The sequence below is a fragment of the Penicillium concentricum genome (genome assembly GCF_028827145.1).
Source record: "Penicillium concentricum strain IBT 3081 chromosome Unknown utg000006l_segment0_segment0, whole genome shotgun sequence".
In the NCBI taxonomy this organism is placed as follows: domain Eukaryota; kingdom Fungi; phylum Ascomycota; class Eurotiomycetes; order Eurotiales; family Aspergillaceae; genus Penicillium; species Penicillium concentricum.
Window position 1 is genome coordinate 3,657,389 of NW_026622759.1, and position 13,367 is coordinate 3,670,755.

General features: G+C 45.7%; 6 protein-coding genes across 6 annotated transcripts; 3 read left to right on the plus strand and 3 right to left on the minus strand.

Moving 5' to 3' along the window:
• Positions 1–544: 544 nt before the first annotated feature.
• N7517_011636 (DUF202 domain-containing protein) lies at positions 545–1,303 on the plus strand (the record flags this gene model as incomplete). Its single annotated transcript, XM_056729359.1, has 2 exons — positions 545–699; positions 880–1,303. Coding segments are annotated over 2 exons (579 nt in total), but the record flags the coding sequence as incomplete, so codon positions are not given.
• Positions 1,304–1,682: 379 nt separating this feature from the next.
• idi1 (isopentenyl-diphosphate delta-isomerase IDI1) lies at positions 1,683–2,655 on the minus strand (the record flags this gene model as incomplete). Its single annotated transcript, XM_056729360.1, has 3 exons — positions 1,683–1,918; positions 1,980–2,318; positions 2,418–2,655. The coding sequence occupies 3 exons, from the start codon at positions 2,653–2,655 to the stop codon at positions 1,683–1,685; spliced, it is 813 nt and encodes a 270-aa protein (XP_056575175.1).
• Positions 2,656–2,969: 314 nt separating this feature from the next.
• Positions 2,970–4,263, minus strand: N7517_011638 (TauD/TfdA dioxygenase family protein; the record flags this gene model as incomplete). Its single annotated transcript, XM_056729361.1, has 3 exons — positions 2,970–3,159; positions 3,212–3,753; positions 3,820–4,263. 3 exons carry the CDS (start codon positions 4,261–4,263, stop codon positions 2,970–2,972), a joined length of 1,176 nt encoding a protein of 391 aa, XP_056575176.1.
• A 493-nt stretch (positions 4,264–4,756) lies between these two features.
• Positions 4,757–6,448, plus strand: N7517_011639 (putative FAD dependent oxidoreductase; the record flags this gene model as incomplete). The annotated part of the gene is made up of 5 exons (XM_056729362.1): positions 4,757–4,884; positions 4,937–5,062; positions 5,125–5,389; positions 5,455–5,601; positions 5,654–6,448. 5 exons carry the CDS (start codon positions 4,757–4,759, stop codon positions 6,446–6,448), a joined length of 1,461 nt encoding a protein of 486 aa, XP_056575177.1.
• A 777-nt stretch (positions 6,449–7,225) lies between these two features.
• N7517_011640 (Major facilitator superfamily domain general substrate transporter) lies at positions 7,226–9,346 on the plus strand (the record flags this gene model as incomplete). Its single annotated transcript, XM_056729363.1, has 12 exons — positions 7,226–7,394; positions 7,442–7,499; positions 7,555–7,693; positions 7,749–7,827; positions 7,888–8,074; positions 8,124–8,190; positions 8,286–8,410; positions 8,468–8,512; positions 8,562–8,721; positions 8,773–8,888; positions 8,949–9,179; positions 9,244–9,346. 12 exons carry the CDS (start codon positions 7,226–7,228, stop codon positions 9,344–9,346), a joined length of 1,479 nt encoding a protein of 492 aa, XP_056575178.1.
• A 1,932-nt stretch (positions 9,347–11,278) lies between these two features.
• On the minus strand, positions 11,279–12,472 carry N7517_011641 (uncharacterized protein; the record flags this gene model as incomplete). Its single annotated transcript, XM_056729364.1, has 3 exons — positions 11,279–11,390; positions 11,448–11,521; positions 11,573–12,472. The coding sequence occupies 3 exons, from the start codon at positions 12,470–12,472 to the stop codon at positions 11,279–11,281; spliced, it is 1,086 nt and encodes a 361-aa protein (XP_056575179.1).
• Positions 12,473–13,367: the final 895 nt, after the last annotated feature.

A 13,367-nucleotide genomic window follows, 5' to 3' on the forward strand; every position in this document is an offset into this window, starting at 1 on the left:
GGTAGGAAACTCGATGCGGGCCATAGTTTCTACTTTGTCTTTATCTTTACTTCAATAAATCTATTACTTGAACACTTTACATCAAGCAGCTCGCATGGCTTAGTGGTAAAGCGCATCACTAGTAATGATGAGATCCTCGGTTCGACTCCGAGTGTGAGCATTTCTTTTTTATATTTCTTTTTTTGGCATGCTCTTTCTTCTTCCCTTCTATATTACAATTGTAGACACTTTTTAGTTTATTTTTTGTATCTTTTCTGGTCTTTTTTTTACTTGATATAGTCATGATATATTCACACAATATCAATTCACACTTTTTCCAACGATCGTTTCGTTATATATATTACCGAGGCGTGCCCCCATAAAAAAAAATGGATAGATCTGCATTCATACAAGAACCTGACCCCGATCATCCTAGCATGTATGAACGCTGGGGCTGTCGATCAGTCAGATCATACAGAGTACTACGAACATAAAATAAAAACGACCGTGACATCATTCCGAAAACAGTATAGACCATCACATGACCGGTATCTGACCCTCCAGGGCTGCCCCCAGGTTTTCTCCAGATTTCGGGGGTAATCGTGCTTCGAGTGTCAAACCTTTCATCATGTCCCAAACGGTGACACAAGTTGGGGGTGTTCGTGCTCCCTTCAACCCTTTGATCAACCCGGTGAATGCCAAGCCGGTCCTCGTGGAAGAGTAAGTCACAAACCAGCTCCGTAGGAATGGCGGGAGAGAAAAACACGTTGTCCAGGCTTCATCCCTTACATGATACCGTACTTCAAATTCAAGGCTGGCATGCTCTATGATGCCGGTTTGCCACATGACATACCCCCACATTCCTGTCCAACAGTGACAGCCCAGTTGACATTTTTGAAGACACATCGAGTCCCAACATGGGCACATCTTCCTTTCACGCCCTTACTTCGGCGCGCTCCTCTTCGAAAATACTTCTTCCGACGCCCGCGACCACTGCGCCAATGAGCGCACTTTCCTGTCATGGCTCCGTCTCTCCATGTATCTGGCCGTCGTATCGCTAGCCATTATCATCTCCTTTCATTTCCGCGATCAACCTACCGGCCTAGAGAGACGCATGGCCTTACCCCTCGGGATCGTTTTCTGGGTTCTGAGTTTGACCTGTTTGGCTAATGGTTTTGCGAATTACTCGCGCACGGTCAAGAAGTATGCGCGCAAGGCGGCTTTGGTGCAGAGTGGTTGGAAAACGCAGGTGGTCTTTACGGTCGTTGGGACGGTGATTTTGGGCAGTTGCATTTTGTTTTTGTCGACGGATCCAGCGCAGTAATGGTCATGGCGGGGTCAGATTTTTTTGAAATCATTTTATTAGCGCTGGCGTTGGCATTATTTTGGGGCATTTTAGCTGCTTATATTCATTGCATTCATGTAATTATTGTCTCGACTGGGCAAGGCCTTGCTGGGACTACCATGGGAATACTCCCGAAGAACCAAAAAACACGAATAATTCCATGAGCATGTATATTTTTGATTTCCTAAAAGTAAACCGAAAGGGTGAAAGATCTGAAGTGTCGTGAGAATCGTCTCGTGTGCAGAGGTATATTTCCATGAGTCGCGTAAAGGAGGGTTGCTCCGAGGAATGCAAAGATGGCAAAAGAAACATAGACCGAAATGAAACCGAAATATGCGATAGACTATGCATCGGCTTTTTACATTCGACGGATCTCCTGCTCGTTCTTGTACTTATCCAGGGCTGGTGTACCAAGGTGGCTCCACCACTCGAACAGCATAGAGTTGCAGATAAGTTTGAACCAGGGAGTAAATTTCAATCCAGGCTTTTCAAACATCGCCTTAAGCTCATCGGCTGAGACGTAGGTGGTGTCTCGGACCTCGTTGAGGCTGGGCTCCAGATCAACATCGGCCTGGATGAAGAGAATATAGTCCACTAGCAGAATGTCAGTGTTTCCATTTATCAAATCAGTTATACATTGCGCCATGTAACATACCTTCATGTTCACCCCACTTTCCGTCACTGGGGGCCTTGTAGTGAATTCTTGTGAAGAATTCGAACTTGTCCAGGGGTACCTGCTCTGCCTTAATGCCCAGTTCGTGGTCCAGCTTGCGCTGCGCAGCACGCTTCACACCCATCACGGCGGCATCCAGCTCAGCTCCAGTCTCACCAGGAATTCCAAGGGGGTGTGAGCAACAGGTGTTGGTCCACATGTCGGGGAAGGTGATCTTCTCGGTGGCGCGCTGTTGGAGCAGAAGACGCTTATTGGAATCGAAAAGGAAAACCGAGAAGGCGCGGTGAAGGAGACCCTTGTCGATGTTGGTCATCAAATGGCCTATGCAGATGCAGCTGTCAGTGGTTTATCTTGAATTTGGGCCTGTCACTACCCCGCCATTCTGTACATCCGTGGGTAATTATGGGGTACAAAACGTACAGATCTTCTTGCTGGCGCTTCCAATCGGCCGGTCATTGTTATCCAAAACAATGCAGACTTCATCCATCAGGCGGACCTGCTCTTCATCGTAGCCCTCAAGCTCACTGCCGCGCGCAGTGTTTGTTTGGCTTGTGGGGAGGATTTCACGGGCAAGCGATGTATCGACTTCGGGAAAGAGAGTGGCGACATTGTCCGCCGTGATCTCAGGCGGACTGGTGATTGTTGTGGTTGCGCTCATTTTGGCTGAAAATTGAAGTTGAAAAGAAAGTAATGAATGCGAACAAAGAGAAATCAGTGAAGGAAATGCATCGGGTCGAAGGCGGCAATGATCGGCAAATCCTGAACCCCTTGCCTTCGGGGGAAATCAGGTGGCTCTGAAGATCCAGCTGACACACTCTGTACTAAGACCTCAGCTACCTATGCTCATGGCATTACACATTACAAAAAGGGCTATTTAATGATCAAAAGTTGCATTCAAGGCTAGGCTTATGCGAATGTCAGAATCCGCATCACTTCACACTACCAGCCATCATGGGCAAGATAGCACCTTGATCACCTTAGTTCAAGAAGACTAGTCAACTTCTCCAATTCTACAACTTCCTCTGGCCCCAAAAGACCCAATTTTTCCCGCCGAGTTGGCGCATTCGGATCAAATACAGGCTTCTCGGCGAGCGAAGTCACCCGTGTTCCATGTCTAGGCTGGGATCCCTCATAATCCCAGCTCGCGTTATGGATCGTGATGCTATTGAAGAATAAGCCTCAAATCCGATAAGTCTCTCAGGGTATTGACTAACCGGTTATCCCACAAGGCACTCGTGTGTGGACTCCACTTAAACCGAACCTGGATATCAGGGTTCTTCTCATAAACGTCGTATAGGTATCCCAGAATCACATCACTTTCGGCCTTGTCAAGCCCAACAATTCGGTCTGTCATTGCCCGGTTCACCCACAGTGCCTTCCAGCCTGTAGCTGGATGAACACGGACAATCGGATGCTCTCGCTCCACATATTTAGGCCCTGCTTCCGGGTTCTTACGGTCGAGGTATGGGTGAGCTGAGCGGTAGATGGCAGTCCTTCCGTCAATCAACTTGCGGAATAATGGCGACAACTTCTCGTATGCTGCGTATCCACTCGCCCAGAGAGTATCACCTCCGACTGTCGGTACAGTGTCGTTGTGGAGATGAGTCACTCCGGCGGGCTGTCTCTCGTGTACGAGATCGCTATGCCAGCGAGACGCTCCTCCCGGTCGACGGAAGCTCGCAGGTGTCTCTGTTTCCTGCAATGCTGGCCACATCACACTCACGCCGGGAATGCCAGGGACATGGGGCACTTGAGGCTAAAGAAAAAAGAAAAACACCGTTGGTGATTGGCACATAGTTTCGCTGGATTGGACAAAACATACATGAATCTCAACCTCCCCAAACCACTCTCCCAGTTTCTTCTGTTGCTGAGGGGTAATATCTTGATCACGGAAGAAGACAACGCTTCGTTCAGCAATCAACAAGCCTAGCTCATCCTTCTGCTGGTCTGTCAAATCTTTCAGTTGCAACCCGACGATTTCAGTTCCAATATGTCTAGTCAACGGAATCACTTCCTTGGCTGCGGATAGAAGTGCTTTCTTCTCGGGATCGGCTCGGCTGCCGGGGTCTACATGGACGCGATCATAATCACGCACGTTGTAAACATCGTCAATATAGAGAGGACGAGATGGCCGGTATGGGTAGCCGCCACTAAGGTCAACCCCAGCTTTTTCTAAGCGTTCTCGAGCAGGCCCAGGAAGACCGAGAGTGTCCTTCCTGGGCACTGCGACGTCGACGATGCGTGAATCAATTGGAGCGGGAGCCATGGTAATAGATAATAGATGTGTGGAATTTTATGACTATTAGTCTCTTGTATTATATACATATTTTTAGAAATCTCGACCTTATTGATCGCACGTACTCCTGGGGTTTAAGCACATCATTGTCATCACCCATTACGCCTTTTATGAGTCAATGTCATTTTTTTAGCTATCTCTGGCCATTTCAAATCCTCGTTACCCCTCTTTCATGATCCGATGTTTCCATTTCCTCTCCATATAATGTATGTATACATAATGTATATGTTGTATGTATATGTTGTACTTGCCGTCTACTTCCGATACAAGCGGGGAACCAATGTCACAATCAACGATTAAAATCACGATCTCTGTTCGACTTTCTAATGCCGTTTGTTCCGGTAAGTAATTTTGGGTGCAATTGCGAAATATCAGCCCATGTTGTCGTTTGAAAGTTCCATAAGTGCGGGAACAATCCACGTAGACGTTAGACAAATCCCTTCTTTTTACTTCCGTGAAAGTCATGAGTGAGGCTACTCGAGTTGCTGTTATTGGAGCTGGTATCAGTGGGGTGGTCACTGCTGGCCATCTTCTGGCTACTGGAATTCAGGTGATCGTTTTTGAGAGAAACAATGCAGCTGGTGGAGTTTGGTAAGATCATTCGTCTATTTCCTATTTGAGATAATGGACTAAAATGTTGCAGGCTTTATGACAAGCGTACTCCGATTGAAGCCCAGTACCCATCACCGAGACCGTCTGCTTCACAGGAATATGTGAAGGATGAAAGGGGAGAAAACGAAAGAAAGATCTTACTTCATGCACCTCCGGGGTAAATCTCAACTTTTCATTTCTGTTTCACTTACATAGCAAGTCATACTTACCATTTATCAGGCCTTGTTATGAAAGTCTCACAAATAATGTCTCGACTCCCTTACTACGGACGAAACTCAATGCATGGCCAGAAGGGACTGGTCATTTTGTGAAGCATCATGTGCTCAAGGAATATATCCAAGATACGTCAACCAAGGCCGGTGTCGATAATATAACCAAGTATGGCGCCCGAGTCACCCGAGTTCATAAGGACGGGCCAACATGGACAGTTCACTGGAGCACTTTGAGCGAAGGTCAAGATCCCGTTGAGAATGAGGAGTCTGCAGTAAGTTTTCATCTCTATAATATCTTTCATTTTCATTTTCAGAACTGGGTTTGACCGGATTATAGACATTTGACTCGGTCATTGTTGCCTCAGGTCATTATCATACACCTCTCGTCCCAAATATACGGGGTCTACCCGATGCAAAAGCTCGATGGCCAGAGAGGATCTTTCATTCAAAGTCTTTCCGAAGATCGAAAGGATTTGAAGGCAAGGTAGGAGCGAACGCATTCTACTATTGAGTGACAGTAACTGACCGAACTACAGAATGTACTACTACTTGGTGGAGGAGTCTCTTCTCTCGATATAGCCAAAGAAATCAGCGGAACTGCAAACCACGTGTATCAAAGCACTCGAAATGGTGCCTTTGATCTCCCCGAGAGTGCACTTCCAGAAAACGCCTCAAGAATTGCCGAGGTTGAAGCATTCGAATCTTCTACAACATCGTCAGACGCCGAGCATTTGCCCTTAACCATTCATCTCAAATCCGGAGAGACCTTGCACGATATCGATACAATTATCCTTTGTACAGGATACCAAATGGCACTTCCATTCCTCGACGATTATAACAACTACGGCGTATCTGCCACCGAGGCAAGTGATAAAGTGCTTGTCACAGATGGCACTCAAGTCCACAACTTGCATCAGGACATTTTCTACATCCCAGATCCCACACTCGCGTTTGTCGGAATTCCTTTTTATACCGCAACTTTCTCTCTATTCGAGTTCCAAGCTATCGCTGTGGCAGCCTTCCTGTCTGGGGTTGCGCAGCTTCCATCTACTACGAGTCTCCGGACGGAATATGAGAACCGCGTTAAAAAGAAGGGACTCGGACGGAATTTCCATTCACTCAAGGATCAAGAGAAAGAATATGTCGATGAATTGATTGGATGGGTCAATACTGGAAGAGTTGAGCGTGGATTGTCTTTGATTGAGGGTCATACTGAGACTTGGATTAAAGAGAGAGAGGCTTTGAGCGAGAGACTTAAGTTGCTTCTGGCAGGGCAGCTTACCCGAGAAGATGCGCTCAAACCTCCATTGGAGGTAGGAGTGACTGCGTGAGGTATTTGAATATAGATATTGAAGATATTGTAAAATGACATCGCCATAGTATCTTCAATGTAGTGTCTTGATCATTATCTCGATCCAAGACTAGAGGCCCCATAAGTGACTATTGTTCTGATGAAGTTTACATTGGATAGTATCATAATACTTTTGAGCTGTATCCCCAGATGCTCCCAGGTAACTCGCTCCTTCCCCATTTTCTCTTCCTCTAACAGATAGAACGACCAAAACATTCGATAAGATGGGAAGTCTAGCTAAATGTACATGAAAGATAAATATCCAATTAGATATGAAAATATAGTATTCTTTTGAGGGGTCACATCATGTCCGATGTATATGACGAGCTTCACTGCATGGATGGTGAGTTTCTAGCGTGGTATGACAACAGCACAACAAATAATCCTCAGACTCGGTAAATCTCCGATTTGACTACTCCGTAGGCATCATGTTGAAACTCCTTGCAGGAATTGCGCGAACAAGCCGCCCGATAATTCGATCTGCTATGCCAATCACCCACTTAGTACAGAATATAAGCTTGAAGTATGATTAATGCGGCTTTAAGCCGGCTATATCTCCGTTGTTATGTCGATAACCACCTTGGTAAGACAATGCTAGGCTGGCCTCGAGAAGTTAGTACGTCATAAAGCTCGATTATCATCTGTAGGGTTTAGCAATTCTGAAACAAAATATTTATTGTTTTTCCGAGCTGCAGCTTATAAAGATGTTCTAAAGGCTCTAGTATTTTAATCTTTTTTTCTCACTATCTACGATACCATGTCGCTGAAATCCCCTACCGAAGCGGACGTCGATGTGACGCAGTTAGTTCAGAAAGAACCCAAGCGCAAATGGGTCAGTTATATTTGGGACACGTTTGACAAGTCACCAGAGGAGCGTCGCTTGCTTTTCAAATTGGACTCGGCCATTTTAACGTTTGCATCGTTGGGTAAGTTTCATTAAACCTTTCTTCCAGGCAATGCTAAACAGTTGTAGGATATTTTATCAAATATCTGGATCAGATCAATATCAACAATGCATTTGTCTCTGGAATGTATGGTACCATGTTAATATCCTAATCCCGAGTGTTTGATATTGACAACTCATAGGAAGGAAGATTTGGGAATGTACGGCAACGAACTCAACTACATGCAGACATGCTGGACTGTCGGCTACGTTATTGGAGAAATTCCTAGCAATATACTCCTGACACGCATTAAGCCACGATATTGGATTCCGGCTATGGAGGTAAGAGGCTTTGATTCTTTTTTTGCGCGAAAGCTGTATGCTTACACCTTAATAGCTTCTCTGGACGGTTCTCACAATGTCATTGTCTCGGTGTAACACTCCTACTCAGTTCTATGTTCTTAGATTTTTCATTGGTATGCAAGCAGAAACTAAGCACTCACTCTATTATAGTCGATCGTTAACATGGTACACAGGTCTCGCTGAAAGTACTTTCTATCCTGGAATGCAGTATATCATCGGTTCATGGTACCGGAAAGACGAGTTGGCAAAACGGTCATGCATTTTTCACACGAGCAGCGGAATTGCCAGTATGTTTTCTGGTTATTTGATGGACGCGGTTTTCCACCTCGGAGGGCGAGGAGGGTTCAAGGGTTGGCAGTGGTAAGAATCCAGATTTCCAAAATTTGGTTGCCTACTAACTAGCATCAAGGCTGTTCATTATCGATGGGGTTATTTCCCTGCCCGTGGCTATTAGTGGATTCTTCATCCTTCCCGATGTGCCTGAGATCTCTAATTCATGGTATTTGAGCAAAGAGGCAAGTTTTTATAATCCAAAGCCTTGCGCTATATGCACATACTAACATGGAAGTAGGAGGTCAATCTCGCCCAGGAGCGAATGAAATTGGAAGGAAGACGGAACAGAGAGCCTTACACAAAGTCAAAGCTGAAGAAAATCTTCACCTCATGGCACATCTATCTTCTAACCTTGCTTTATATGTGAGTTGAATACCTAGTTAATATAGAATCGAGAACAAAAATACTCACTAATTGTAGATGTTTCAACAATGCTGCCGCTGGAAGTCAGCCTATTTTCCAACAGTGAGTAATATCTGGACACCATCAACAAGCTTACCCTGACTCCTGGAAGGTTCCTCAAACACTCAAAAGATCCGGTATATTCAATTAGCCAGATCAATTCGATACCAACCACCACCCCAGCGGTTCAAGTTGTGACAACCCTTGCCTACGCGTGGTTATCAGATACTGTCCTCAAAGGCAGGCGTTGGCCCCCGATTATTTTTGGCGCTGTGAGTATAAAATCTCATAAGAATATCTAGAAAGTTCTAATACTATATCAGTGCGTCAACATCATAAGTTATGTCTCGCTCGCAGTTTGGGATATTCCGATGGGATGGAAATGGACTTGTTACATTATCAGTGGAGCTGGATACGGACTGAGTGGTCTGTTAATGGCGTAAGTCTCACAAATCTCTCAGGTTATTGAAGTGCAAATATTCTAACACAAGTACCACAGCTGGGCCCATGAGATATGCTCTGAAGATAACGAAGAGCGCTCCTTGGTTATCGGAAGCATGAACGAAATGGCTTATGTTTTCCAAGCCTGGCTGCCTCTTGTCGTATGGCAGCAGGTCCATGCGCCGGAATACCGCAAGGGGTTTATCACCGTCAGCGTTCTGTCTATTATCTTGATTATCAGTACCTTTGGTGTTCGTTTCCTTCATAAAAGAGAGAAACCGAGAAAAGGGTAAGTGGATTGGAAGTATATCATGTCTTTGAGGTTGTACCTATTACTAACTGATGGGGTATAGTAGGAACCAGATCCATGAGGCAGAGAAAACAGAAGATAGCTCCTCGGATTCGCGCGGAATAACCCCCATTGATCCAATTGAGACAAAGCCTACCAAGTCTTGATAGGTTAGTCTACGATATATGATGTCGAGTTTGGCAAACTTAGCCTTGAGCAGTTGTCTTTTGCCAATGGCTTTTCACAGATGCATCTACATGCTATTACTCCGTACGGAGTAGAGAATTCCTTATTCTAGTAAAAATCTTAACTAACCACTCCAGTGATCGAAGTGTGATGAGTCATAGTAGCTTGTGTGATGGGGTGATACCCTAGCATCCCAACAAGATCATCCAATCGGGTATCCAGTTCTCTCAGGATCTTTACACAAGTAAATTCTATCCCATAGAATTCCGATGACGTTTACCGATCTGACCATTTTCCCTGCATATCCAATGCCAGAGATCCTTGAGATGAACGCAATACCCAGGATTTTCTCAGATCCCTAAGCTCAGGGGTAGATGCTAAAGATATTCGGAATCGATAGATCAGGCTAGGCACCCGTGTGTGCTGCAAAGCCGTTGTCTTAGTGGCGGTACTAGTGGAGAGGGCACATTCCCCATAAAGAGCGACAAGTTGCAGGATTGTGATAGCCCTTTTGAAATTGGGCCCCATCACACAATGAGAGAGTGGGACAATGATTCCTTTGTTTCCCTGCGGATACGGAGGAGTATAGAGATCGGCATTCACCCTTTTTAGGTAATATTATCGAGCTTGGATAGTTCGGCTTTTTTTCCTTCTTTTGTTTTTTTTATATTTTTTTTTAGCTTGGGGCCATAGCTCCATGATTTTCATGATCTACAAATTGGAAGAAATGTGATATTCCATCAGCGTACTCCGTATACATACTTGTACTTTTGAGATTATCTCGGGGAAAGAGAGCTCAACCTCCTATAAATGGATTTTTCGGGCCCACTTGGAAGAAAATCTCAGGGGGGTAATCGGCCCATACCAAAGGGCAAATATTCCATAGTTTATGGACCCATTTTCTAGATAGGCGAACAGACGCGATGTCTCCGCGGCTGCATTGTAGGCACACTTCCAAATGGCTGAATGTCTTTTTTGTCTCCACTTGAGACGACTAGAGTGGAGATGGGAGCTTCGGTCAATAATGAAAATTGTTGAAAGGGCGAACGTAGAATGGATTCACTATATTTTTTTCGTGATAGCGTGTGATTGAGCAAGGATTAATAGATTGCAGGAAGAGGTCGGGGCTGGGGAAGTGAGACATAACCTGATGATACATCAGCGTTGAGCTTTTAGAAGTCTTTTTTTTTCTCAATATAGATATCGGGGTTTGCAGATTTAAAGAGCAGATCAATACACGAATAAGTTAGAGTTGTTTCACATCAGATTTTTCAAAGATCTGAATGTTGAAGATCCCTTCTTGATTTTAGCGTGTGATTCGGCGTTCTTTAGTGGAGCGCGGCAAGAGGTCGAGATTCAACGGGCCTCGGGGGTTCTCTTGAAGTTCCTATTTTTTTTCTCGTGGAAATAATTGTGAATATACAATTTCCACGCCCTGTTGAAGTGCAATTCTGTTCCAATGATCTTGACGATCTTGAGGTATTGGATGTTACTCTATACGGAGTACGGAGTATGGAGTCTCCTGTTACCCGCGCGCCAGCTCATGCAAATGATATCACATTGGAAGTGGGCCATATACGGGGTAAAATATCACATAGGAAATGCATTGAAAGGTTAAAACAAAAAGACCACCAATAATTCAAAATATTCCAACCAAAATGCATCATATAACAACCAAACAATGCCAGGATGTAGATGTGAATCCTAATAAGATTCGCATCCCAAACAAAAGTAAACACGAAGAAAAGCAAAAAAAAAAACAAAAACAAAACAAAAGCAAGTCCAAGGTCTGACCAGCAGATCCCATAATGGCAAAACCATGCAACTCGTGAGGCTCATAGCGAATGTGAACGATATTTCCCTCCGATATTCATTTAGACAATGCAAACGTGCAGACATGGGAACCTTTAATGTTAGCTAGCTGAGCGGCGATTCGATCGTTGACGAGGACTGGGCATAAGGGAAGATGGCTCAGCGTGGCCGGTAGACTTCCCAGCGCTGCGCTGCCTGTCTACACAATCATGTCTATTGCTCATATCAGCACACAAGTACACAACGAGAATCAATGTTCTGGGACCTTACCTAGCCAGACTATCCTGGCGACTGAAACGCCGGTCGCAACGGTCACAACTGTACCTCCGAAGTCCGAGATGAACCTAGAAGCCTCGTTAGTGTCTCTTATTGGATTTTTTGGTCTCCCTACTCACAGTGCTCATGTGTCTTTTGAGATCTGAGCTTCGTCCAAAAGTCTTGTGGCAGTCATTGCACGGATGGTTGTTCTTCCATTCGGGGTTGTGCATCTTTTGGTGCTCCTTACAGTTGGAGCGTCGGGTGAATTTGGCGCCACAAATCGGGCATTCCAGGCCACTGGCAGATACGAGCCTATCATTCGATGAGCCACGCTCTCTGTTGCTTGAGATGGTGGCACCATTGGTCCCTTCAGGGGAGGCTTGTTGAGGCACGACTGGTCCGGCGTTGATGCTCTGTCCGGAGGACCCGTCGTATCCCATCTCCTCCATCGCCCCAAGATAAGGAACATTGTTGACTGGCAATAGGGGCATCGTGGAGGGAATACACGCATCTGGAAACACATTGTGGCCCCATTGTCCGGCCCCATTCGCTACAGTGCCCGGAGTCACATCCGATGGCGTTGTCGGTCCCGAACAAGGTGTGTGCATCCAAGGATCGGTCATTTGGCTTGGGTAGACATGCTGGCCGGGGACCACCTCCATGGTAGAGCTGTAACTGGGGGAGGCGCTCATCGTGGGGCTGTAGAACCCTAGTGAAGTCTCCGAAGCACTGTTGGCGAGCCCATTGTAAACTGGTGGATAACATGTTGCGCTGGAAAAGTCGTCATAGGATAATGCGAAGGTGGGAGTTGGCATCCCAATTAGTTGTGATGGCAGTGTAGACGGGGGAGGGAAGACCCTCAGTTGACCAAAGGCATTCTCGATTTCGCAGCGGGAGATTCCCAGACCAATAGGGGAAACCCCTCCTTGGGATGAGGTAGAGATGGGAGACGAGTATGTCGATGTTTCGCAAGACCGTCTATCCTCTCTCCGCGGGGATGTGGTTGAGCGATGAAGTAAATCCTGGGTCGGATTCATATTGTAAAGAAATGCAAAGTAAGAAGTGTATTCCCAAACCAACGGCTAGTCTATATCCGAGTGAATAAAGGGCGATAAGTCCAAGTATATATAGTAAAGGCTTTGGGGGTCAACAGCTTCGCTGTTGGTGATTGACGGCAGCATACATCGGTGGCTGAGAGGAGTGTGGATAGGGTATGAATTCATTGGAGAAGAACTTGCGCCGCATCGACACCGACAAATGTTGAAGATTCAACGACTTGACGCCGTAATAGACAAGGCAGATTTGAAGAGAAAAGGGTCTGTAACTGCGGTGGAAGAGAAAATCGGGCGGGGGGGCATTAAGGGCCGGGTAAGTCTAGGTCTGAAGGGTTTAGCTCCGTCAAGATATATGTCATAGGCATAGGGCAAATTGTACAGAGTACAGCCTTTCAGGTTGAAGGTAACTGGTACATAGTACATACTCAGTACATACTCAGTACATACTCCATGCATAACGGCGGCTGTTGGGTTTATTTGGTAAAGGCTAACCATCCATTTCACCAGCGTTGGGCCTGGTCTGCCCAACCGAGACGTGTCCCATGCAGGTAGTTAGCCATACAAAAACATCAGCAGAGCCCGAGTCTCTGGATCTTGGCTTGGCGAGCATAGATGGCTTACCATGAGCACAGCCCTCAATGTATCTGACGAAAGGTTTGATTTCGAACCCTAAGTCGTGACCTCAGCGGTATGCGGGCCCTTCCGAACCGCTCCCTTTGGCTTCATGTATACCATTACGGTAAAACTCCACATTGACTCCACAGATATATGGCTCAGGACAAACTGTAGCTATCCAAATTCACTCTACTCTGTATATTTACTCACTTTCCCCCTTGTGAATGAAATTGGAAAGGAGAACTCTTGAAACGCCATGGAC